We start from the raw sequence: 27138 nt of genomic DNA on the forward strand, positions 1-27138 counted from the left end.
CAAAAATTCCATAATATAACATTTTTTGTTGTTTGCTTGAAAGTCAAAGTGGCATTCTTTATACATCGTTAATTGAGAACCAACAAGCAATTTTGGTAAAACAGATGTACAAACTAAAGCCGCAGACTTTCCAAAAAGTAAAACAACGGCTGACGAGTAATATTTAAAATGTATTTAAACTACCAGAAACAAAGCGGCTCTCCCCCTTGAAAAAAAATCATTTTAAAATGTAAATATAAGTTTTACAGATAAAAATTACTTAATATTTCCTTCTACACAATTTAAAATGTCTAAGTAGTAAATTTGTATGTTTTGATATTAAGAACTTCCTCATTACTTACTTAGAACTTTCTTATATTTTAAAGAACTTCCTTATACATGTATATAGATATACAGGCCTCTGTAACAAGGGAGTGAAAACTGAGGTAATTCGAAATTCCTTACAACCCAGTTGTACTGAACTATGAAAATAAATATCAAGAAAATTTTTGAGGTAAAACTTGGACCTAATGATACAATGCCTTGGATAACGGGTGCCCTCTATGCGCCAGATGATAGGGTTATACTGGCCGATAGTAACAATCCCAGAATTCTTCTGTACGATGAAGAAGGCAACATCCTTAACGAAATTATGCTACAGGGAAACCCACGTGATATGGTTCTTCTTGATGATAATCAGCTTGTGGTAACTTTACCAAATGAATTAATGATCCAGTTCTTCAATTTGGACAACCTGAAGGTGATTAAATCTGTACATATAGGGTACGAGTGTTTTGGGATAGCTCAAATTGGAGAGGTGCTTGTTGTAGCGTGTGGAACCCACCTCACAACACTAGACAGGACTGGGGCTATCCTTAAAACAACAGCAGTTCGAGATTGTTCTGCGAGGTACATTTGCTCAGACGACAACGAAAATGTGTATTTTACAGGATGGAAAACTGACACCATTCATAGCATTTCTTCATCCGGAAATTATTCCATAATGTTCGGAGACTCACTAAAGTACTGCCGAGATTTAAAGATATACGATCAAAGTTTGCTAGTCGTTGGTCGCTGGTCTCACAACATCTGCAGATTCACTTTGGATGGGGAACAAAAAGAAATAGTAATGTCAAAGGCAGACGGTTTAGATTTACCGCTGGCTTTAACGTTATTCAAGAACAAGCAGAAAACATTTCTGGTTACCAACAACAACGGAAGGTCTGTCGTGATTTGTGAAATGATCGATCCACAAGCTGAAGAAAAACAACCTTTGGGAGGAGTGTTCGAAGAACAACCGGAAAAAAACGACGAAGAAAAAATGGAATCACTACATGTAATGTTTTCAAATTAATTCGTTCTATCTACACCATTGCCTGTATTCATTATGTATAGGTTGTTCAGGCTGATTCCACTGTTGGCTTGTCTGAGGTATTTTTAACTTCTTCTGTTTCTTCCTGAATTACTTTGATTTTAGTTTTCTTTGCTGGATAACTGTCGTGTTCGTATTCACTCGCCAGTAGGAAAGCTCGAGCTTTTTCCAGTGAAGCATTCAAAGCAAAAGAGTTGTCATACACCAGTCCTCCTAACGTGGCCCCAACGAATGGGCCTAACCAGTAAATCTAAACATTGATCAGGCAGAATACATTTGAGATTTACATAAAATGTCGTATTTAAGAATAAAATTATTAAATTTTAGATACTGTTTTCTTCACACTTTCGTGATTAAATAATAATAATAATAAAAGTAAAATTTTGATTTTAGAAGAATATGAGATTAACTCCTTGTTATTTTGATAAACCAACATTTTTGTTTAATTGAATAATGAATCTCACCCAATGATCACTCCATTCTCCATCCATGGCCGCGGCACCAAAACTTCTCGCCGTGTTTAAGCTTGCTCCTGTGAAGCTGTACTGCAAAATTATTCACAAATAACTAGAAGTTTGCATGTTTTATTTTCAGCCGGATAACAAATTGTTCCAAGATACATGTATTTGTCTTACCGTTTTATAAAATAAATAGAACTATTAAATCAACATGTACAATGCAAGAACATTTGGATATTATGTAATCATATTGAATATATATTTAGTTCGGATAATGATGATTAAACGTACGGCAAACAGATGACAAGCGGCGATTGCTAGACCTATGGTTAAGGGGAAGGATCCGCTAAGGTCTTTTCTTTTCCGGTCGTGAGTAGCAAAGTAGGTCAAAACAACGAAAAAGGTAATGAAGAGCTCCACACCAAATCCTTGACCACTATTCATCTCCGGGTGAAGTTTTGTAGCGGCCCCGCCCCGCGATGATGGGGTGAGACCCTTAAGAATCCCAGCCCCAATCAGAGCTCCAATTATCTGAGCCACAATATACAGGATAGTTCGAGCCAGGCTTACACGCCTTGTCACAAAATGAGCGAACGTGATGGAGGGGTTTATGTGACCGCCACTCACGTGATTGAAAGTCCAGATGACAGTGGCGTAAGATAGCCCAAAACAAAGAGATACCCTTACTACTTTGTTTTCCTTATCCCAGTCTATGCACGAGCCACATCCTACAAGAATCAGCAGAAGTGACCCAGCACATTCGGCCGCCACTGCCTTCCAGAAGCGGAGGGATCGAAGGTCGTCAATACTCGTCAGCATTCTAAAGCGGCGCTTCCAGTCTCCGGACACGATTCTTTTAGATAAGTTTCTTCGAGCAGGTCTTTCCATGAAGCCAAAGGGGAAATGTGACCAGAATCAAGTATTGCAGCAAAATAACAATCGTACCGTTTTTGTTTTTATACGAATTGATCATGATGAGGGAAGTAAAAATGTTGCTGTGTGTGTCGACAAAAGGAGGCTTCTGTGCCTGGGGCGGCACTTAGAGTGTATTTATCAGTTCTAACCGTGACAGAGAAGGGCCAGAGTTTGGTTCTGTCACGCAAAGCATCACAGACATTTAGATCAGCACTGGGTGATCCATATTTCACCATCAGAAGCCGATGCTACATAAAAATACGAACCCACAATACACGGTCCCCGAGAAACTGCATTAGGTTAATCAAATAGATATTGGTCCAACTCAGAAATCTACTGATGGCATTATAATTAGTCGCGGGAATAAAAAAGGCCAGCAAATTATCATCAGATATTAATTTCATCATGTAGTTGTCTTTGATTTATCTCATATAGGTGATATGGTGATGTTACTTTAATTAATCACTAATCTAACTTCTAATGCTGTATTATAATGGATATTGTTCCATTCAGGATGAGAGATGGTGCAAATTGTGTGAGTTTTATTTATCAAAGTGTGCGCCAAACCTTTGAGGAAAGGTAGACTGTTGATATCAAATAGAATTGATTAATGGCAGTAATATGAAGCATATTTCTAAACTTAAAAGAACATTCTCACATCCCAGTCATATAATACCAAACAATCAAATAGCAGCCCATATTCAAGTCAATATTATATTTTGTGATTTCAGTTTTTCCGAACGTCTCTGTTATTACCGATTTAAATTATTTCAGAAGAGGGAATTTCAAAGTTTATGATCATTAACATCAGTATTGTCTATAATACATGTCAATGCTCCAAATTTTCTATCTCTCTTTGTGGTTTTAAAAAAGTACGTTTCAGATTTCAGACTTAATTCTGTATGTCAGGAAATAATATGTGTAACTCAAACGTTGCATTTTATTATTTTCCTTAAACAATAGTTATAAAATGGTTTATGAACAAATAATTAGCACTTTTTTGATAAATAAAAAGATTAATGCCAGCAAATTTTGAACACTTGTATAGAAATTGCACATATTTTAACATATTCCCGACTGTTTTGAAGAGTGATATCAATTGTAGGTCATCATCAATAATAAAAATAGATGAAAACAAGCATTCTGAGAGTACTGCTTTACAATACTAGTTCCCTACCGGTAAGTGTAATCTGGTTCCCGTTGAAAATGCCATAATTCCGTCAAAAATCGTTGAAGCGGAACTAAATGCAAACTTGATCTGTAACTCATCAAGATACACTCACATACCAAAAATCAGCTCAATATCTGCAAGAGTTTAGAAAAAAAGTGCGGAAAACCCTTAAAAATTGAAAAGGTACATGTAATTCCCTCAAAAATCAATGAAGCGGAACGAAATGCAAACTTGATCTGTATAAACTCATCAAGATACGCTCACATACCAAAAACCAGCTCAATATCTGCAAGCGTTTAGTAAAAAAGTGCGGAAAACCACGTTGGACAGACGGAAAGACCGAAGGACAGACAGCTAGACGGATGGACAGACGCAGAGAAAACCTATAGTCCCCTCCCTTTTCACCGGTAGGGGACTAATTACACTCTTTTGCAGTATCAAAATTTAGTACATGTGGCTATCGCTGAAAATGTAACTTTTGTTCCTATGTATGCCATATCAAATGGAAACAGAAAACAGTGTTTGATTATCCATCAAGATATTAAATTCTTCTGCAATCTGTTGCTTAAGAAAATCTCAAATCTTCAACAACTTTTCTTGAAACAAACTCAACATTTCTTGAAACAAACTCAACATAATTACCTGATTGGAATACTCTATAAAAATATATTGTATTTGGACTAAAAAGGAATAAAGATAATATAACTTAATAATAATCAAATAAAATTAATCAAAAAAGATCTGTATAGGGATTCACTCAACCATAAGAATGTTGTGCGCAATATCAAAAAGCAACAAGAATGCTGTGCGCATTATCAAACATTTTGGCTTCATCTAGTGAGTACAAGATGCAGAGAAAAACTGGTTTGAAGATGATAAGTCTGTTTTATTATGCTGAAATGATACATATATTAATAAAAATTTTAGAAAATATACACTTAAAGTGTTTATCAATCAAATCAGCTGAATACATGTCTATTTGTTTGAAAAAAAAATATAATTTCTTACACACGTACATAGGAATACATCTAAATATAAAAATAATATAAGGAAGACACAGAGAGGTGTGTGTGTGTTTCTTTAACTCTTCCTTTGTCACTATCACAACATATCCTCATTATTTTCTGTCCTTTGAAATGGCTTTTATATGACTGTGTGCCCTGAAACTTGGTAGAAATGGAATGTAGTTGAAAACCTTGTGTCTGTACAGGAAGTCTGTGACGTATGGTAGTTCATACACCCGAAGTCTCCTCCTCTTGTCGTCTGCTGTATCAGACGATACTTGCCTTTTCCATTTCAACATTCCGCGCTCCTCTCGGCTCCCTATAGGAGGAACAATGTCAGGCGAATTAGCCAGAAAATAAATAAATGCTTATATATATTATATATATATATATATATATATATATATATATATATATATATATATATATATATATATATATATATATATATATATATATATCAGGCCCGTAGGAAGCAATTTCAGTTTGGGGGGGGGGGGGCACAGCCATACACTTTTCAGTTGACGTTGAGGGGGCACTACCAAATATTTCCTGACAAGCAAAAAAAAACCCATTAACTACCAAAATTACTTAACAAACAAACAAAAAAACAAAAAAAAAAACACGCCCCCCCCCGTGCCCCCCCCCCCGGTTCCTACGGCCATGTTTTATATATATATATATATATATATATATATATATATATATATATATATATATATATATATATATATATATATATATATATATTACAGCAAATAATTTAATTTGAGCACTTGAACACACTGATTCTTAAATAGTGTTCATAAATTGATGCTGGAAAATTAAATTTAACAGTAGGGAAGAAAAATTATAAAACTGGTAATAATTAATACTTAATCAAAGAATCAAAACTTTTTACAGTGAAATTTTCTCATCTAACAAAAAAAAAAAGAAAAAAAAAAGAAAAAAAAAATACAGTATAAAAGGCTTAAATCAAATTAACATCTGAACATTTAATTGATTAAATGAAACTACTATACCTACATTCGATTTTCGAAGTTAACCTTTCTCAGAAATGCAGTACGAGAAATTTCTAATCTATAATTTATTGAAACGTGTCATCTAAGACTGCCGTTTTTATAAAACACGCACTCGCTCTTATTTTTTGCGAATGAAACTGACAATGGAGACTCATTGATTACATATACTGTTCTAAAAAATATTGCATTCGGGGCACTGAGACGTTTTCTAGAATTTATTGTGCGTAGAGATGTGAAGGAGTCTCGCTGTTTATACTGACAACTGTTGAGGACTAGGTTTTTCGGCCCACTCCAATAGAATATCTATGCATTAGGAAATTAACTCTTCATTGATTATAAGTTCACGCGGGGTTAGAAGAATCAGAATACTATTCAAGTGCAAAGAATTAAAATTGGAACTTTAAATTTTTCTACATGTATTTGTAATTTTAAACGCCTTGGTGAATAAACATTCGGTGGCTAACAGTTGGACATTGGTCAATACTAATTCGATCGGGTCATAAAAGTATACCACCAGCAATAGCAGTAATGAAATTGCTACATACGCTCCATGAAGAAGTCTCGACGTTAAATTGTTTAAATCTGGAATAGTTCCGATAGGGAATTGTACAACATAGGACGTGAAAGTTACTTGCCATAAATATGATGCTGAACAATCGGTAAATATCTGATTTATTCCACAGACAATTAAAAATATTGGTTGTAGGTGCAGCCATGTGCGAAATATTCCATTGATTACAAATAGTAGTGTTGAAAGTTTTCAAGTGAATGAAAGTCTAAGTAACATGGGAAAACAGAGCAGTAAACTGGAACCAAAGGAACTCAGTGAACTTAATTTACAAACTAACTTTACGGAAGAGGAACTTCAGCAATGGTACAAAGGGTTCATAAAAGAGTGTCCAAAGGGCAGCCTCACAATGGACGAATTCAAGAAAGTTTACGCGAATTTTTTTCCACGTGGAGATGCCACATCGTTTGCTGAGTATGTGTTCAAGGCTTTCGATGAGAATAAAGATGGTTCATTGGACTTTAGAGAATTTATGTGTGCTCTCAGTGTCTCATCGAGGGGAACCTTGGATGAAAAAATAAAATTCGCCTTCCGGATCTATGATCTAGACGGTGATGGTTTTATTTCGAAGTCTGAGATGTTAGAAATCATTAGGGTAAGCCGACACGAGACCACACGACTTAAAACTCTCGAGTTTAATGTTTATTGATTTTCACAGGTTATGAATAATGGAAAAACCCGTATATGATAAATGCACGTTTCTGATATTTTTGTATTCATTTGTGAATCAATAGGCTCAATTACACAAGCCACTAATGACAACATTTTAAAATTTCCAGGCAATCCATAGAATGGTTGCATCTACAATGAAGTCTGAGCATAAGAAATCCACCCCGGAGGAAAGGACTGAACTCATTTTCAAACGCATGGACAAAAATGCGGACGACAAACTGTCGCTGTCGGAATTTACGGATGGGGTGAAGGCGGATCAATCCATTGTTAGTTTTCTGCAAGGGCTGACATAAAATCAAACAATCCATTTATAAAAATGATACCGGATAGTGGTGTCTGTTGTTAGTATTACTGTAATCAGCCTCTGCACTCCTTGAGGTGAAAGCTTTTGTCTATAAATGATTAAGTGTGGTATTGCAACACTTCCTACCAAACCTTGATTCAAAACACTTTATGGACACGCATCAAAGTTCTATTGGAAGACCACATACATATTTTTTAAGCATCTTTAGAAGTTACAAAAGAAAAATGTGTTTAAAAAAATAGTAGTCGAAACCCCTCTCTAGATCTATGGTGCAAATTCTAGCAATTCTAACAAACGCTAAACTTTCGCTAGTACTCGTGTGCTTACTCGAGAGATAGTTAGCTTTTAATAAATGCAAAATGTTACCGAGTAGGTCTCATTCCTCTAAATTGGTAAGAGAGTTTTTTTCCCGAATCTGCTGGAAACCGTTTCTTAACTCACTTCTGTTCCACCTCTTTCAATGTGTTCGGAAAGCATTTCTTTTTTTTCGTTGATTAGTGTACCGTTACCGCAGAAAATTTCGAATGACATCCCACGAGTCTTTTCGGGGATAAAGCGAGGCTTCTTGCGGTGCCAAGCAAAACTTACAGGAAGTGAGGAGATAACAATAGCTTGTTCCAAAATACATTCGACATCTGCTCAAGGATTTTTTTTCTTATGATAAAACTTATGATATTAAATACGTAAAAAAAAATCCTTAAACAGTGGATTGATTGTTACATTTAATAAATTCTATTACACTATTAATGTTTTTACTTGTTGGATCACATTTGTAACCTGACACACATTGCATGATTTAGATAATCCTGCATAACGCCGGTTGGATGGGATGATTTGAATTTCCATTTAAACAATGCTTCTCATTTTTCGGTTATGTTACGTTAGGTCACGGAAAAGTCAAGACTTGACTATGTGAGCTTAAATTCTATTATTGTAAAGCTAGAAGGTATTCGTTGATGACGATAGAAAAATAAACTTTATTTTACACATGCTGCTACCCCTAGAGTTTAGAACTAAACTTGTCAATCAGAAGTTCACCCGGCCGTGCACAGATAATACCTTTGTACATGTACGAAGACAAGTACCATATAAATATGATCACTGTATCTTATTACTGTGACTAATCTTTTTAATTTTTACCTGGGACCGTGTTATCTAGGAGGAAACCCACTACCCCTCCGACAAACATCGATGTACTCAGTAACACCAGTATCACTTGATCCGCCTCTTTATTGCCTTGGTAAAAATAAATATTAAACATGATTTATCAATTATTTGTATATTTATTATTGAATTGGAGCAAATAAAGTACGATTTTTGAACATGTATATAATCTTTTATCCTTTTTTCCTGGGCATCTTTACATACCGGAGTTGGAGTGGAACAAACTGATACTGCAATTTTTACCTGTGTTTATGACCCCTTTTCGTTTGTTAAGGTAATTAGGAATCATAAGTCCTAGCAACAGGGAAAGTCCTATAATGCAGAGATTTCGACCAGACGACAAGTTCACAAACTGTAAACTGGATAAGCCCACTGAAGTAACCATTCCAAAACTGATGACAACTATACCCCCGAGAACTGGTTTGGGCATCATAGTCAAAAGAGCGCCAAATTTACCAAATATTCCACATAGGATAAAAATGATTCCAGCTGCTTGGAATGCTCTTCTACTGGCAATCTTAAAAGAAAAGAAAAACAAAACAAACAAGATGTGTTTGTGAAACACTTTGCCCCCGATGGTAACACAATTCTGGAGTGGAACGTAGACTACAGCGCAATAGTTATGGCCAATGTTAAAGTTTTTCAAATGTAGGTCAAAGGTCACAGTTGAGGTCACATGATCAAAAATTTCTGTACCAGTCATAATGAACACTCATGTCAAATATTAAAGCCTTACCCTTGACAGCGCAATAGTAATGGGCTAGGTTAAAGTTGACGACAGACAGACAAACAGACAGACAGGACAAAACAATATACCCCCGGGATCTTTCGATCCTGGGGCATAAAAAATAAGATTTCCATTAATTTCTGAGTAAGTAGAATATTACATGAAAACCGGAATACATTGTACATACCTTTGTAAAACCAATGGCACCAACATTTTGACTGTAAGAAGTAGTTGCGCCCCCTGAGCCAACTGCTCCAGAGATTAAGCTGCCAAAGCCTTCAATAGCAATGCCTCTGTTTACAGCATGTGCAGGCGGCGGTGGTTCGCCGGATATCCGTGCACATGCGTAGTAATCGCCCACGGATTCAATGATAGAGGTTAACGTTGCTGCCATCATACCCATATAACTTGCTGCACTTACTGTTGGTAGTCCCCACTGACCTAGGTATGCATAATTTGTTATAACTTTCTCATGTATAAATTAAAGTTTCTGTTTGACTATTTATTATTGGTGCAGAATCTTAACAGGTACGAGTATGCATATGGATACCTTGCAAATCACAGGATAGTTAATATCCACTCACCTGGATATGGGAAGAAAAACCAATTGGCGTTGTGTAAGACTTTAACATTGGCATCCGTTCTAGCCTGATATTCGAGAGCCTCTGGATTGTCAGAAAAAGCACCAGCGATCGTCAGGATACCACACACCAGCCAAGCTACCAGAACGGCTAATATAACCTTAAACGGCAATAAGGCTAACACAATTCAAATAAATGTAATTGCAATTAAAAAACGAGACCGAAAAATATCATTATATAGCTTTTATCAAACAGGGAAGAGGTATCGAGATGAACATAAATATCGCCTAGCTCTGTAAACCTGTGATAAAGAAATGATTGATAACTTTCAGAATAAAAAAAAATATGAATGAAAATTAACCTCAGTGCTGAATTAAGTTGATGTAGGATGTATAAACTCACAGGAAGTAATTTGAAGGCCGGGTATCGGATGCTCACACAGCCTTTCTTTCTCTGGTAAACCTTCAGTGGAATAGTTATATTGCCGAGATACAAAGAAAACAGAATGACCAGGAATAACGTCCTACAAAAGTTAATCAAATATCAGAGACAACAAAACAGTACAACCAGGAATAACGTATAGCATCATACAAAAGCAAATTAATATCAGTGACAACAATAAAGTACGACCTGTAATAACGTCCTACAAAAAGAAAACAAATAACAGAGATAACAATACAGTACAACCAGGAAAAATGTCATACAAAAGGAAACCATATGACAGAAACAACAATACAGTACAATACAATACAGTACAATGACCTCCTTAAGAGGAAATTAAGTAACAGAGAAAACAATACAGTACAACCAGGAATGACCTCATTAAGAAGATATTAAGTAATGGAGACAACAATACAGTACAACCAGGAATGACCTCATTAAGAAGATATTAAGTAATGGAGACAACAATGCAGTACAACCAGGAATGACCTCATTAAGAAGATATTAGGTAATGGAGACAACAATGCAGTACAACCAGGAATGACCTCATTAAGAAGATATTAAGTAATGGAGACAACACTACAGTACAATCAGAAATAAAGTCCTACAAAAGAAAACATTAAACAAAGACCAACAATACAGTACAGCCGGGACTAAAATCCTACAAAAGGAAAGCAGGTAACAGAAACATCAATGCTATATAGGAATAATGGGAATGATGACATAAAATGAAAATCAGGTAGAAGAGACAACAATTCAGCGAGTTGTGAGTTCATAAAAAAGGAAAACCTTATAAATGCAAATAAAAAAAGCACGCAAAAGAACCCAATAAGCAATTCTGTCTAACTTCTGTTTAAGCTTCTCAATTTGTACCTTTATTAATATATACTCCAGTGCTTTTAAAAATAACTTAGTTGTCTTACATAGCGGCTATGCCCCAGTGTGTCTCACAGAACACGATGGAGACGTCAATCAGAGATAACCCAACCAGTGTGATAGTAGGCACGATTGTCATTGGTCCAATGAACTTCAGAAGCCAGCCCAGCAGGCCAGTGGCACCAATCAAAATTTGTGTTAGTGAGGCCAACATTATACCACCTTGAATCTAAATAAAACATAAAAGATACTGATTTCTATTATTTACGAGGGTTGTTCGATACGTATTGTGTATTGTACGATATCGCAAAAGCATTCGACTCTAATAGTAAAATGAACATTACATCCTCTCAAAGTATTCTCCGCGGTTTGAAATACATAATTTTAATCTCTGAATCCATTTCTGAAATTTATGCGTAACGGTATGCTGATTTAGGTAGAGCTCTAAGGCACTGACAGAGGGCTGAGCCAAAGGCTTGTCGGGACTTGTAACGACAACGAGAAAAGAACTTTTTAAGTTTTGGAAAAGAAAAAAAGTCGCATGGGGCTAGATCTGGAGAGTATCGTGGGTGTGGCAAGACGGTAACCTTTGACGACTTCAAAACTCAGATGTGTGCGATGGAGCATTATCATGAAGTAGACGATCATGCCTAAATCCCGACACAGTGCGTTGTTTATGATAATATTTCTTGAGCCTTTTTAGTATGTCATCTCGGTAATACCGACCTGTATGTAACATTTTTTACCTTCGGCACCGGAATTTGTACGACTATACCATCACATGAAAAGAATATGCAATAAATAACCTTCTTTGTGCTTATGGTTCTTTAGGCCTTCTATCGTGTTTAGTTAGCCATGCATATTTTGTTTCCAATTTTTCTTACTGGTTCGAAATAGTGAATCCATGTTTCGTCACCAGTAACAATATTTGCAAATTGTCTTTGAATTTGGGAAACATTTTGAGCAATTGCTTAGCGGTTTGTACTCGTGCCCATTTTGGTCATCTGTCAATATATGTGGTATTCGTCTGGCAGAAATCTTTAGTACTTTCAAAATACGCCTCAAAATGAAATGCACCCGCGATAGCAATATGCCAACAACTTTGGTAATATCATGAATCGTGTATCTGCCATCATTTTCAATTATTTCCTTAATTTTTGAGACATTTGCCTTGCCTGTTACAGTCACAGATCGGCCAGATTTTATTGCATCTTTGACGGACTCTGTGCCAGTCAGAAATTTCTTTCTCTGCCTACGAACTGTCTCATAAGATACCTTAACAGACCCATTAACTTCCCCCAATTCAGTAAAAATCTGCATTACCGAATGACCGACTTTTATGCGAACTTTTATGTAAGCTCTAATTTCTTCAATATTCTCAACCCGTTTCCCTACCATATTTACAGTCGTCAACGACTGTCTCTATTGAAAGGACTACGTGGAGCTGAAGGATCTTGTTTACACCGTTGGAAAGGTATCGGACAGAGCTATACAAGAGTATTATCATCCACGAAATCGTGCAAAGCGTCGCTGTGGTACAATACACATAACATACTGAACAGCCCTCGAATAAACCGGAGCTTATGGAAAATTCAGAAAAATGTTTGACCATTTCAAATTACTCTACTCAATTTCACACTCATGTAGTAGATCTGTTGAAGTGCAGTTTTGAATGTTTGACATACATTTGTATTCTGTATATTTTAGTCTTTATTTTATTTATTTTGGTTCTGATATTATCATAAACTTGAAATAGAGAGCATAGTTACTGCCGTTAGAGAAAGTTGATGAATGAAATCGTACATGACATGTACGATATTGTAACATTATGACTTCCGACTTGCCTCTCTCATACGTGACTGCCATACTTCAGTAGGGTTGTACACAGGGGACGAGGTAACATTACTGCTACTATTGGTAACTGTAAGGTTTCCCGATGACGATGCTGTCAATTTTAAATTAACGACTTCTAGGTAATCGACTGCTTTTTTTATTCAGTTGAAATTCATTATCTTTTTGTAAAACAATTGAATAATGACAGAAATATCTTACCATATCGTGTAAAGAGGATCAACAGGTCAGAAAAAATAATTATGGATTGGAAGAATTGGTCAATGGATAACAATTAATGTTTTGTGTATTAAAAACTTTAAAATATACAGATAAAAATTGAATTCGAGTATAAAATCATGCAAGAAAAAATTTAAAGTTCTGCTAGAATGGAACTCTTTATAATTATCTAATCAAAAGTATTTAGTATCAATCTTTTTTCACTATGAAAAGGACGGTATCTTCTGTTTAAAAAATTACTGTAAACAAAGTCACAATAATTGCTGCAATCAAATTAAATCACAGTAATTACAATAGTCAAAGACACACATTAATTAATGTAATCGGTCACAATAATTACTGTAATTATAGTAACAATGATAACTGTAATCAGTCACAATAATTACTACATAATTCACAATAATTACTGTAATCAAAGTAGCAATAACTTTTTAAGAAAAAAACCTTGAATTTCCGGACACTTCCATATGGGGATGCTCATCAGGGCTGCAATGGCGGGAAGGAACTTATGACAACCTCCCTGTATCAGCGGAAGTCTACAATATAGTGGTTTAATCTTGCATTTCCATGTACATGTATATATTTACATTATTTAAGATTCCTTAAATAATTTCTATGAGTTAAATTGCAGTCATGCAAAAGCTAAATGAGGAAATATTCCCTGGACAGCTTGTTTGCAATGACATTTTATCTGGCTGCAACTTGACCTTTCCTGAAACAAATACCAACATGTTCGAAAATTGCTCCAGGATATAAAATTTATTATTTTTTTTACTGATTCATACAATAGAATTTCTTTACAAAATTAATGTATTTATGAAATTGTACTGAAATGCTATCTGTACACTGATGACCGGGTGGCGGCTCTCCCTAACCCCATCCTTAAATACACCAATGCAGAGGAACATCTAAAGACATGTTCAATTAAAATAACTTTACTTGAAAGTCACACACAAACGCATAGCATTTTATGCATGTGCCGTGATGAAATCAGAATAACTGAGAGTAAATAGCTGAACAACAACCTTTAAACTTAATCAATGACCAGATCAATGGGCATTGCGATATATATATATATATATATATATATATATATATATATATATATATATATATATATATATATATATATATATATATATTAGGGATGGCAATCGATTACAAAATTGCTAATCGGTTAACCGAAAGACGTTCCGACCGATTAATCGGTTAATCGTATCAAAATACACATTTTCCTTATATCTTATTTATCAAGTAAACTCTAGTTATGTACACAAGAAAACTGAAAAAGGCGTGAATGCTTGATTAGTACGCTATATATTATATTTTATTTCAATTTCGAACGGCAAGAAAAAAAATAAGGAAACAATGAAACATCTCTTAAATATCGCAGAAATTGATATTGTTACAACACAAGGTCGTTGTGCATTGTCACCATAAACAGAAACTGAGTCTGAAATAATTTACAATGTTTGTTTGAAAATAGAATTTGATAGATAACTGCGAAGGATAGACGGGGTAAGATACACATTGCAATCATTTAACAGAACTCAACAAAGATTTGATTAATATCATAATTAAGACAGGCTGGGTAACGACATGGTATTTAAACAGCAATTAACACTTCACAAAGTGACCAATTACCCCCCAACAAATTCAATCTTGAGAGTCTTAATTAAATTATTTACCTCCAAATCAGCTGAATTGAATGTGGAAACGTTATAACTTATCAATATTCAGGGTTTTTTAACATTGTAAATCGTGTTTTAAGGAAATTTACACCTATTTTAATTTTTTTCCGACTAACCGATTACAGATTTTCTAACCGATTACCATCGTTACGACCGAGTAACCGGTTAACCGATTAAAAATTGCCATCCCTAATATATATATATGTATAACTGTCAATGTGGATTTTCAAGGAGAAGCATTGTTTGTTCGTTGTCCGTAGCATGTAGTGTTCCATTATGGGAGCAAACAAATTTCAACTTACAGAAGGGGCGCACAATAAACTTATATATATATATATATATATATATATATATATATATATATATATATATATATATATATATATATATATATATATATATATATATATTGCTGTTTATCATCTTTATTCAATTGTCTCGACATATCCTGGTCAAAGCTTGTGTATTGACCAAATCTGTCAGCGTTAAATTGTTCATTTTTTTCTTAATGATTTTCAAAATAAATAATTTCAAAATAATGTGTCTACTAATCTGATGAGAATTCTAGTGAAACTTAAAATGCTAATTTCCGTAAATCAACTTGAAATTCCATGCCATTGTTAGCATAACAAAAAAATCAAAATCCTCATAAAGTTGTGTTCGATTGGAAGTAGATATGATACAAATGTTGACTGTGTATCTCTATAAATAGTGCCTCATATGTTTCTAAAATTTAGTATTATTTCAGATCAAGGCCTCTACAGTTTTTGTTTGGTTTATACAAAGCCTGGCATAAATGATGAGTACGAATTGAGACCTAATTCTGTATGTATCTTCTAAATTCCATTGATGGATACATTTTGCCAATGTAACAAAATAAACAAATCAACTAAAAAATTAATAGATAAAAATCATTTTTGAAACTCTTGATATTACACGTATCTCCTTTTTTGTCCATTTTGTATGTAAAAAATAATAAAAGGGTTTGAAACCTCTCGGAGAACATCTTTTAAATGAAAAACAACAAAAAATTAAAGCTTGTACAGGAGTGATATTATTTCCCTCAGCATAGAAAAAATCCCCAACATATTTATCCCCAGCGCTACTTACAACGGGCATCGAGAATTATTGCAAGGTCAAGTGAAAGTGTGACCAGCTGTCTCACCTGACACCAATAGTACACTGTAGGAATGTACACACACCAACCATAAACAGAAAAGTAGACATAATCTCCGCCGTGACGAGCTCCATGTCGCCGACACAGATGTAACGGCTGACGATAATGGGAATGGAAATCGTCGAGCTGATGCTAAGGAGGACTTGCTATAAGTAAAGAAGTAAAAAAAAAAGTTAATTTAAATATACTTTCATGAGAGAGAGAGAGAGAGATTCATTGTTCATTTCTCCGTCTCAAGTTTACATACTACTGTTGTGAGACGAGGGATAATGCTGAAGCATATACATCGCTGATAAAGTCATAATTATACTGAAAAATTCCCATACATTTACCTGTAATCCATATATAAAGCTAAGGTGAATGGGAGGGTTATCTGCCACGCGATACTCCAGCTGCCGGGCTATGTCACCGATATCCTCCTGTGAATCTTCGGACGGGAGGGGAGCTCCACAGCAGGGCACGGTAACGTCAGTCCTCTTCGGGGGACAGACTTTAACGCCATTGTCGTCCGACCTGGAAGTAAGAGGAACGCGAACTTCGCTGTCATTCATGATCAACAGTGCATGTTTACGAATAAGCTGTACGTACGTGCAATGACCTGATTTTAAGCACTCGTAAGACAGGAAAATATAACAAATAGAAAACTGTCTGTCAACAGGCCGAAGCCAGTTGCGCTCAAAAGACATATATTAATTACTGCAGCTAGTATATATATAAATGTCAATTTACTTTAAAATGTTCAACACGTTACAAGCCTGAGAAAACAGAGGAAGGGTATCACTTTGCCAACCCTATACTACACAATAAAATATATTCTGATATATGGGCTTGCGTTAATGTTTATTTCTTTAAAAGAAGTAGGATGCTGAATCAAAGGCCTTTTATGTCCACCCCCTTGTTGGCTTATATTTATCCATAATCAACTTAAATGTTGTCTTAAACTACAGTTTGAAAGTGAAAAAATAAAATATTCTGCTCAAAAGCCCCATTTTTCTTCGAAACAGATTAATCACATTTGTCCGTCAATTTCTTCCTAATATTTTTAGCTCGCCTGAGCCAAAGATTTCTGGAAAAAAAATCCGGCGCCCATCTGTTAACACAGATGTTAAAGATGTTGTGAAATATCCTTGAAGTGAATAAGTTATAAGAAACACATTGCTAAATAAAGGCTGATCCAGCGCCGGGCGTGCGCCCCCCCCTTTCAATTTCTTTTTATATTTTGTTTGCATTATCCTAAAATCAAGGGGAAAACACCTCTTATTTGTTCGAATTCGTCACTTTCCGGGGGCTTTGCCCCGGACCCCCACCAAGACTTTGACCTGGAACCGCTTGGAGCTTCGATGCAGCCCCCAGACCCCCCTTGCCTTCTACTGCGCCCCCCCCCCCGTTATGAAATTCCTGGATCCACCACTGCTGCTAAATCATAAATTAAGTAGGGCTAAAAATAATAGTAAAAATAATTTTAAAGACCTGGGGTCAGTTTTACAAAAGAACTTACGATTAAGGATTAAGACCACAACCTTTAACTGTTTCTAACATCTTGACTTACTTTTTTTAATATTAGTTTTTGTAATATCTGCAAAAAATTAATTATATAATTATATATTTGTAAAACAGGGCCCTGAAAAGTTGCCTTGCCTTGTTGAAAATCTGAGAGAAAAACACCCCATAAACTTCAGAAGGACAAAATTAGTCAAAGCATTACGCTGGAATTTATTGAAAAATCTTTTCAGTAACAGCAGTGGTCACGATTAGTAAAATTTGATATACAAGCATCATTATGAAGTGTCGATTTGTTTCTTACAAGCATTACACAGGGCAATGGTGGGGCTACAATAGAGAGAAATTTAAAAGTTTTATATACTTGTGCAATGCTAAAATCTTTCAAAATCCTCGAAATAGCAGGGCTTCAATATGTCATAATGATATACAAACATCTTGATGAAGTGTAGAATCAGTTGGGTTCTAATCATGGACCTGTGGCTAGGTTTGGGCCAAAAAATATTGGGTCAAAATTTTGTTGGAGAAATTGAGAAATTATAGGAAAAAATCTCTTAAAATCTTTATTCTCAAGAAGAGCAAGGCCATAATTAGTTATATTGACATGTAGGCATCTTCATGTAAAGTTAATGAATGTTGATCAAAGTTTGTTCAAAGCAAAGCCTTAGGTTTGAGAAAAAACTGGGAAACAAAAATACATAAGACACCAAAATGAAAAAGAAGTCTTCAGGTAAAATTTGTAAAATGACATCAAACCTAGATAAAAAGATGTAAATTAAAATTGTTGCGATCAGGGACCTTAAGGTCAAGATCTAATTAATGAAAAGTGCCTAGAGAGTCCTCAAATTTGAGAAACGAATTCCTTTGATAATGCATTACAATTATAGCTTGATAAATTAAGGTGTATCGGGACATAAATTTTAGGTAAACTCAACGAAATAAACATATTTTAAACTGCCCTTTTCAATGAAAAAAAGAAGAAAATCAGGTATAAACTTTTGAATTTATTAATTATCAGCTCTTAAATTAATAATTATTCGGAACTGATCAAAATTTTTTGGAACTGGCCAAATGACGATAAAGATCCCTCACTGCTCAATGGCCTTGACTGCCGAGTAAAGGTCAAAGTTTTCTCCATCTCATACAAAGGAAATGTATCACTATTGCCTACAGTCTCTCAGAAAACAGTTTTTCGTATCTTCTTGACCCCTTCTTTTAAAATGATATTAAATGGAATATAGGTATAGGGGTTCCTTTTGACATGTTTTCAAATTGAATTCCATGAAAATGTGTCATTTTCTACATTATTCTAATGGAGCCGTAAAGTACGGGAAAAGGTAAGTTTAAACAATTATGACGGCAAAATAGATCTAGTACCAAAAACATAGTCTAAACTCATTTACTAGAGACTGTCTTCTTGGTGCAAGATGCATTATATATAGGATCTCCCATGATTTGTAGTTGGATATGATTTTTATCCAACGAGTTGTGTTTTTTTTTTCATCCCCGAGCCTTGGCGAGGGGATAAAAACACACAACGAGTTGGATAAAAGTCATATCCAACTACAAATCATGGGAGATTCTTTTTATCCCATGTCTAATACTTCACAACCAATGTTTTACACTGTTTTATATAGGACTCAACTTTATTTTACTTCTTCTCGCTAATGCAAAAAGCATTGTGACGTCACAACTGCACTTAACTGTGGATTATGAAAAAATTATCCAATGAGGTCATATCCACGGGATAAAGGGGTAAACATGAGATAAAACGCCATAATCAATTTAAACTTTCCTTTCCCCATACTTTACGGCTCCATTAGAATTATGTAGAAAATAAAGTATTTAAAAAAATAATAAAATAAAATAAAATAAAGTATTTTCATGGAATTTAATTTGAAATCTTGTAAAAATACTTACATTCAATTTAATATTATTTCAAAGAAAAGGCTAATAACATACATATTACCGTTTTCTGAGAGACTGTAGGCAATCTGGTTACATTTTTGTTTTGTCTGATATGGAAAAAACTCCCATATTCGTGACTGGTTTTCTTAAATTTTCATGGATAATGACAGTTTAAGATTAGATTTTTCGTCTTTTTTTATCTGCAAGTATGCCCGATTCACCTTATTTGAACAAACTTTAGTTATAAAGCATAATTAAAGGAATTGATTTCTCAAATTTGAGAAATCTGTAGGCTCCTTTCATTTACTAGATCTTGACCTTATCAATTAGATGTTTCTAGAGGGAGGTTATTGACTCAGGTGAGTGTTGTGACCCATGAGACCCTTGTTGGAATTTTCGCCAGTTAAGCATTTTATTCTGTGGTTGTAGATGACAATAATGATGTTTGATATAGAATACGCCTATCCTATAGGTAAAGGTCAAATAATCTTACTTCTGGTATTTGAATGATAACATCCAATCATTACATTATACAACAATTAACCAATCATTTCTCATAAAGAAGGAAGGAGAAAACGCATCCTCAGTGTTATAGAATATATCTACAATAGTATCAGTTTGTCCTTGGAATTTATACATAATGAATCTTTTTTTTTCATAATAAAGCTTTGTTTGTTATGATATTGACGTAAAATATATATAAACATAGAAATTTATTGATAACACTAATAGCAAAAACAAATATTATATAATATACAGGTATGAAAAGAAACTATAGTGGATAACACTTTTGTAATTCATTTTGAATACAATTTCAAGACAATCATAGACAGGCAGGAAGTATCATTTTAGAAAGGGTGAGCGGCAGCCAAAAAAAATTGACAATTGGCTTACCTGAAAAAACTTTGATAAGCAAAATAAGAAAAAAAAGTGGTCAAACTCGAAAATCCTATTTCTTTGGGGTGGGGTTGGGTGGTTGGGTGGGGAGATTTCGACTTCTTTTCACAACCAAATTTTATTGATAATTACCAAATTACTATGATTTCTCTACACTTCAACAAAAGGTGAGTGGGGGGAGGGCGCAAACAGATTTTCAATGAACGTTTTCAACAGAAAAGATTATGTTTAGAAAGGAAGGGTATGCACCCCCCCCCCCCCAATACTACGTGCTTGGTAGAATACAAATATTAACAATAGAACAATAGCAATATAATCATTTGAAATCCTTTCATTTTATAATATGTATGTCCCTTAGACGTTAGATATTTATTTTCAATGAAAGAAAATCTGTGAAGAAACTATGCTTGTTCTCTGATACCTCTACTGAATGGTCAGACTTACGTTATTGACGGTAGATATGCTTACTCCAATCTGTAATACCCCTACTCACTCGGTCAGACTTACGTTATTGACGGTAGGTATGCTTACTCCAATCTGTAATAACTCTACTGACTCTATAAGACTTACGTTATTGACGGTAGGTATGCTTACTCCAATATGTAATACCTCTACTGACTCGGTCAGACTTACGTTATTGACGGTAGGTATGCTTACTCCAATCTGTAATACCTCTACTGACTCGGACAGACTTACATTATAGACGGTAGATATGCTTACTCCAATCTGTAATACCTCTACTGACTCGGTCAGACTTACGTTACTGACGGTAGATATGCTTACTCCAATCTGTTATACATCTACTGACTCGGTCAGACTTACGTTATTGAAGGTAGATATGCTTACTCCAATCTGAAATACCTCTACTGACTCTATAAGACTTACGTTATTGACGGTAGATATGCTTACTCCAGTCTGTAATTCCCCATCTGACTCGGTCAGACTTACGTTATTGACGGAAGATATGCTTACTCCAATCTGTATTACCTCTACTGACTCGGTCAGACTTACGTTATTGACGTTAAATATGCTTACTCCAATCTGTAATACCTCTACTGAATTGCCAGACTCACGTTATTGACGGTAGATATGCTTACTCCAGTCTGTAATACCTCTACTGACTCGGTCAGACTTACGTTATTGACGGTAGATATGCTTACTCCAATCTGTAATACCTCTACTGACTCGGTCAGACTTACGTTATTGACGGTAGATATGCTTACTCCAATCTGTAATACCTCTATTGACTCGGACAGACTTAGGTTATTGACGGTAGATATGCTTACTCCAATCTGTAATACCTCTACTGACTCGGTCAGACTTACGTTATTGACGGTAGATATGCTTACTCCAATCTGTAATACCTCGATTGACTCGGTCAGACTTACATTATTGACATAAGATATGTTTACTTAAATATTAAATACCTCTACTGACTCGGACAGACTTACGTAATTGATGGTAGATATGCTTACTCCAATCTGTATTACCTCTACTGACTCGGTCAGACTTACATTATGGATGGTAGATATGCTTACTCCAATATGTAATACCTCTACTGACTCGGTCAGACTTAGGTTATTGACGGTAGATATGCTTACTCCAATCTGTAATACCTCTACTGACTCGGTCAGACTTATGTTACTGACGGTAGATATGCTTACTCCAATATGTAATACCTCGACTGACTCGGTCAGACTTACATTATTGACGGTAGATATGCCTACTCCAGTCTAAAACACCTATACTGACTCGGTCAGACTTACCTTATAGACGGTAGAAATGCTTACTCCAATCTGTAATACATGTACCATTACTGACTCGGTCAGACTTACATTATAGACGGTAGATATGCTTATTCCAATCTGTAATACCTCTACTAACTCGGTCAGACTTACATTATAGACGGTGACTATGCTTATTCCAATCTGTATTTGCATCTACTGACTCGGTCAGACTTACATTATAGACGGTAGATATGCTTACAACAATCTGTAATACCTCTACTGAATGGTCAGACTTACCATATTGACGGTAGTTATGTTTACTTCAATATTAAATACCTCTACTGACTCGGTCAGACTTAGGTTATTGACGGAAGAAATGTTTGCTACAATCTTTAATACCTCTATTGACTCGGTCAGACTTACACTATAGACGGAAGATATGTTTACTACAATCTTTAATACCTCTACTGAATGGTCAGACTTATGTTATTGGCGGTAGATATGCTTACTCCAATTTGTAATAACTCTACTGACTCGGTCAGACTTACGTTACTGACGGTAGATATGCTTACTCCAATCTGTTATACTTCTACTGACTCGGTCAGACTTACATTATTGAAAGGTTGAAGTTTTGGGTCATGCTTTCCAAAATGAAAACTGAAAACAAATGAAAAAGAAGTAAACAGGGTGCAATTATTTGGTTAACATTTGTTTCACAGTTAATTCTTTGAATATACCGACATGTGTCCACAACGTTTCGGTTTTCCTTTTTTCTGGAAACAAATAAAATACTTTTAAATTTGCTTCGAATGAACTCTATTCTTTATTTACTTGCAGAACCACTTGAACTAACTGTTTCGTTGCCCATGCTTTGTCTACTCCATTATTACATGCTACAACAGACTATTCTGTTTAGCAAGCATGTAACGTTTGATATTTGTGATAAATTGCAAGACATCATACCTTCTGTCAGGAATATAGTGATTTATGTTTCGAAGTTTTAAAAGAATTATTTTCGTTCACCCAGCAGGTACATGCACTGAAATTATGTTTTATTTCCAATTTTATGAATCATTAAAAATTAACTAAGCTTTTTGATATCTTAGACAACCACTTCTTCAACAAAAATGAAACTCAGAAATTCTTATATATCTTGTGATTGGTCATCTACAAACAATTTTGTGAAAGATCTCTCTGATTCAAGTGTCATCGTATCCGGTAAGTAAGTTAATATATTAAAATGATGTTGGAGTTCCTCATTGACATCATATATGTAATCTTTGGAGACCAGACTTTCACTAACCTGTTGAATTTCGATGGACACTTATTGTGTTTGAGACTATCTGTTACAGCTTTCAGAGTGGAATTGTGCTCTTTATTAACCGACCGGTTTTATATGCTTTTGAAGCAGAATTCATTCAAAAACTTCTACATAAGAATTTAAGAAACAACACTTGATCTGGCCTTAACATTCAGATATAACCACGACGTTATCAATTAACAATAATAACTTCCATCCATTGTCGATTCGATACATCCCAGTGAAATCGAAATCAAAAGAGACCACAGAGTCTGCCACATCTGTTTCATATTTGGACGTTTTACTGACTATAAATGATAAGAACTAACTAACAACTAAATTGTATGACAAACGAGAAAACCTCAGCTTTCCCAAATTTATGTAGTAATATTCCACTAGTACCTGCATATGGTGCATATTCTTCCAACTTATTCGATACTCAAAAGCATACTCTGAGAACATTTAATCTTTAAACCGTGTCAGACTACTGACAAATAAGCTGATGTTACAGAAATATCAACAACCTCATTCAATATGTCAGTATTTCGTTAATTCTATGGTCGTTATAATGACCTTGTTTGCAAATACAACCTATAATTTGGTCGTATTTTGCCTGACATACTCTACACCAATTGTCAGGCCTTTGGTTTTTTAAACTAAAGGATGAATCTTCATAACACTGCTTTCTCGCCCCTTTTTAAATGCAGAATTTTACCTTTTCAAATCTGAAAATGGTAATATTGTAGCTTAAGTCTTCAAGCATAGTCTGTATAGATACTTATAAAAGATTTTTTTGGGAAGGAGACTTTCATTATATACATTATATCGATTAAATAAAATCGTATACTTCACTGTGAAATCCGGGTTTCGCCATTGCAACTATGTAGGTCATTGTATTATTTGAATGAGAAGGCGGAGCGTCTATCAAGCGTGCGATTAGTGTGAATAAATTAGCGTGTGTTCGAGGTGTACTAAGTTTTATGATAAACTGACCCCTAAAAACTCTCTTTTTCGTGATAGAGACTGACAAAATATAATCATACATTTTTAATTTGGCAGGCTTAACTTTGATTTTTTTCTGCTTAACTTACGAGTTGTATTTGAAATAATTTACTAGAAATTCGTTAAATTATTTATACATTAAATACACCATGGAATTTGTAAACAGAACGTATAACGAAGGATACACTATTTTTCATACTTTAAAGAAACCTTTTTTTAAAGAAATAATTAATCCATTTAAGCTTATTACATATCTAGAATTTATTTCATATATATATATATATATATATATATATATATATATATATATATATATATATATATATATATATATACACACACACACACACACCCTCACACACACACACACACCCTTGTTTGTAAATCCAGCCAACTGACTACATTTGAAATTTTACCTTCATCTCGCTTCACCGATTTAGAGGCTTGAAAAAGAGAAAGTAAGACCAGAATATACCGAGGTTAACCTTAGGATTTCTCTGTATCTATAGGAATTTTTGATATCTTTTACTTTAAGTATATTGAAATTCGACATGAATCTCACTACATTTTTACACTTATTGAACACACACGTGCAAATCGGTACAGCTAATTCAACCGTCAATTCACTACAAGGTTATAAACACACAGGAAAATCGCTACAGCTAGTGATCATGTTTAATTATTTAATTGCACCGTTTATTTTATTTTATTTACTGGTATAAATGGTGTATGTATGTATGTGCAAGACAGTACACAAGATCAAAGGAAAAGATTGGATATACGGCAAAAATGTATGTTATCAGAGCTGTTCCCATGTTGACATATACATGTATACAGCATGTACAGCGCCGGTCTAACATAAACAACAGTGCGACATTTAACTCCGGACACGACATTTGTCCGGACTTTCGCCAACCACTTTTCCAAAGATACATGGAAACCATTTATGTCATCTGGTGGGATTTTTTTAATCGCACAACATGGACTAACCTTTACACCTGAATATCTTCTAGATTAAAAGATATTACACCTGCAATCAAGAAATCCCATGGGATTATGGTGGGATTTTCTCTCCTAACTAATATCCCACCATTATTCTGTGGGAGAAAAATGAGTTCTGTGGGATTTTTTCTCCTATAGAAGCAAAACTCCCATTTTTAACCTTACATGGGATTTTTTATCCCATAATTTGTGAAATAGGACAAGAAGTTCTATAATTGTCACTAATAGGATTAAAAGTTCTCTAACAAAATGATTTATAGAATATTTTATCCTACAGGAGAATGGAAATTGTTTTTATCTCTTTAATGTACAGGGAAAAACAGTCCATCTTCTTTTAATCTAATACAGTCAAGGGTCAAAATTATTTTTGAAAGCTTTTTGCCATATAATTCATTGCAAACTTAACATTTTAAAATCATTACTTTAATATTTCTACTCTAGCTTTATATCACTATAAAAAAAACTTTACTGTCATATTATATACATGCTGTGGTCTAGATATAAAATTGTTATTCTTTAATTTTATCAGTGTTTATCATAAACCTTAAATAGACTTCTGCATGGATCTATCTTGAAATGATTTCATAATGAATGGTAACTAAAATATTTTTGTAAATATCATTGAAATAGGTTTGTAATGGGTTATAATTATAAGTGCTGAAATACTTCCGACCTTTAAATGTATTTTATGAAACCACCTCCTCGGGTGCTCCTTATACATAGGAGGGAATTCCATAACTGAACTGAACTAAAGCACCTTTCTTTTTGACTTATTAATTGCGCTGAGGTGATTGTGGACTAATTCAAGCATTACGTATTAAACCAATAGCTCAATAAAATGAATATAAATGAGACTAAATTGATTTAAAAGTACGTGAATTAATCCTTTCAGCAGACTGCATCTTTCCCTGTTCTTGCATCACAGTTGCAACAATGCATTTACAGAATGTGTAATTTTACTACGAATACAAAGCGCAGTGGAGATCTTGATCGGTATTGGGTGGATTCGTCGCGACTATTTGGATTCACTCCGGGCGTTTCGTTTCATTCTAAATAAAGTATTCAATTGTTCTATAACGACTATATTTTTCTACTTTAAATGAATGTTGAATTATTTTTAATCATGGTAGCGTTTTCACTCGGAGAGCGTTATCAAATAAAAGTACTCAGCCTAGTGAATTTGCATGAAATAAAAGGAGAAAAAATTGTAGTCCACTCAGGTTTCACAGATGAATTTAGGGGTCAAATAAATTCATATGTTATATGCATGCAGGTATCTGACTTTAAAAACTTAATTTCTATTTTTGAATAGTAATTATGACTGTATTTATAAGGCAGATAAAGCTCTCCCTTTTCAAATAATTTATTTAAATTTTAAAACCTGGTCTTGAGTAGAAAAAAAGTCTCCCATTGGTCATTTAATTTAATCAGTATTTTATTATGTAAAGTCAGTTTACATAATTGGATTGGACATCAGGCATGGCCTATATAAGTCCTCTCCAAGAAGGTCATTTTCTTAATGTTTCAAAAAATATACACAAATTCATTTATTAGGTTTGATTTACTAAGTGAATGCTATGACAAAAAAATCTATTCCAAACTGGCTAAAT

General features: G+C 34.5%; 3 protein-coding genes and 1 long non-coding RNA gene across 5 annotated transcripts in view; 1 reads left to right on the top strand and 3 right to left on the bottom strand.

Annotated features, from left to right (window-relative positions):
- Positions 1-27138, bottom strand: part of LOC133197603 (uncharacterized) — a 149033-nt gene that overhangs the window by 27488 nt on the left and 94407 nt on the right. The window lies entirely within an intron of this gene.
- On the bottom strand, positions 854-3556 carry LOC133197589 (aquaporin-5-like). The gene is made up of 3 exons (XM_061333697.1): positions 2101-3556; positions 1816-1896; positions 854-1601 (listed from the first exon to the last, which is right to left on the bottom strand). Exons 1-3 carry the CDS (start codon positions 2695-2697, stop codon positions 1380-1382), a joined length of 900 nt encoding a protein of 299 aa, XP_061189681.1. The 5' UTR covers positions 2698-3556; the 3' UTR covers positions 854-1379.
- LOC133197590 (solute carrier family 23 member 1-like) lies at positions 4761-22877 on the bottom strand. 2 transcript variants are annotated; one of them, XM_061333699.1, is made up of 12 exons: positions 22836-22877; positions 16525-16705; positions 16181-16338; positions 13769-13860; positions 13099-13199; positions 11302-11483; positions 10340-10460; positions 9941-10097; positions 9544-9797; positions 8873-9146; positions 8606-8701; positions 4761-5218 (listed from the first exon to the last, which is right to left on the bottom strand). In XM_061333699.1, the coding sequence occupies exons 1-12, from the start codon at positions 22862-22864 to the stop codon at positions 5013-5015; spliced, it is 1851 nt and encodes a 616-aa protein (XP_061189683.1). In that variant the 5' UTR covers positions 22865-22877; the 3' UTR covers positions 4761-5012. The 2 variants fall into 2 exon arrangements, with proteins under 2 accessions (XP_061189683.1, XP_061189682.1); XM_061333698.1 differs by lacking the exon at positions 22836-22877 and having other exon boundaries at positions 16525-16763.
- On the top strand, positions 5921-8247 carry LOC133197591 (hippocalcin-like protein 1). Its single transcript, XM_061333700.1, has 2 exons — positions 5921-7084; positions 7269-8247. The coding sequence occupies exons 1-2, from the start codon at positions 6707-6709 to the stop codon at positions 7452-7454; spliced, it is 564 nt and encodes a 187-aa protein (XP_061189684.1). The 5' UTR covers positions 5921-6706; the 3' UTR covers positions 7455-8247.

This window comes from Saccostrea echinata, unplaced genomic scaffold, assembly GCF_033153115.1.
Source record: "Saccostrea echinata isolate AGI-Se365-2 ecotype Australia unplaced genomic scaffold, CSIRO_AGI_Sech_v1 ptg000030l, whole genome shotgun sequence".
In the NCBI taxonomy this organism is placed as follows: Eukaryota; Metazoa; Mollusca; class Bivalvia; order Ostreida; family Ostreidae; genus Saccostrea; species Saccostrea echinata.

Excerpts from the sequence above, each read along its gene's own strand:
- LOC133197589 (XM_061333697.1), bottom strand. The coding sequence starts at position 2,697 with ATGGAAAGACCTGCTCGAAGAAACTTATCTAAAAGAATCGTGTCCGGA. Across the intron at positions 1,897-2,100 it reads CCGCTTGTCATCTGTTTGCC|TACAGCTTCACAGGAGCAAG; the intron begins GTACGTTTAATC and ends ATAATTTTGCAG. Across the intron at positions 1,602-1,815 it reads GAGAATGGAGTGATCATTGG|ATTTACTGGTTAGGCCCATT; the intron begins GTGAGATTCATT and ends ATCAATGTTTAG.
- LOC133197591 (XM_061333700.1), top strand. The coding sequence starts at position 6,707 with ATGGGAAAACAGAGCAGTAAACTGGAACCAAAGGAACTCAGTGAACTT. Across the intron at positions 7,085-7,268 it reads AGATGTTAGAAATCATTAGG|GCAATCCATAGAATGGTTGC; the intron begins GTAAGCCGACAC and ends TAAAATTTCCAG.
- LOC133197590 (XM_061333698.1), bottom strand. The coding sequence starts at position 16,743 with ATGAATGACAGCGAAGTTCGCGTTCCTCTTACTTCCAGGTCGGACGAC. Across the intron at positions 10,461-11,301 it reads CACTGGGGCATAGCCGCTAT|GACGTTATTCCTGGTCATTC; the intron begins GTAAGACAACTA and ends TAACTTTTGTAG. Across the intron at positions 8,702-8,872 it reads AAAAGGGGTCATAAACACAG|GCAATAAAGAGGCGGATCAA; the intron begins GTAAAAATTGCA and ends ATTTTTACCAAG.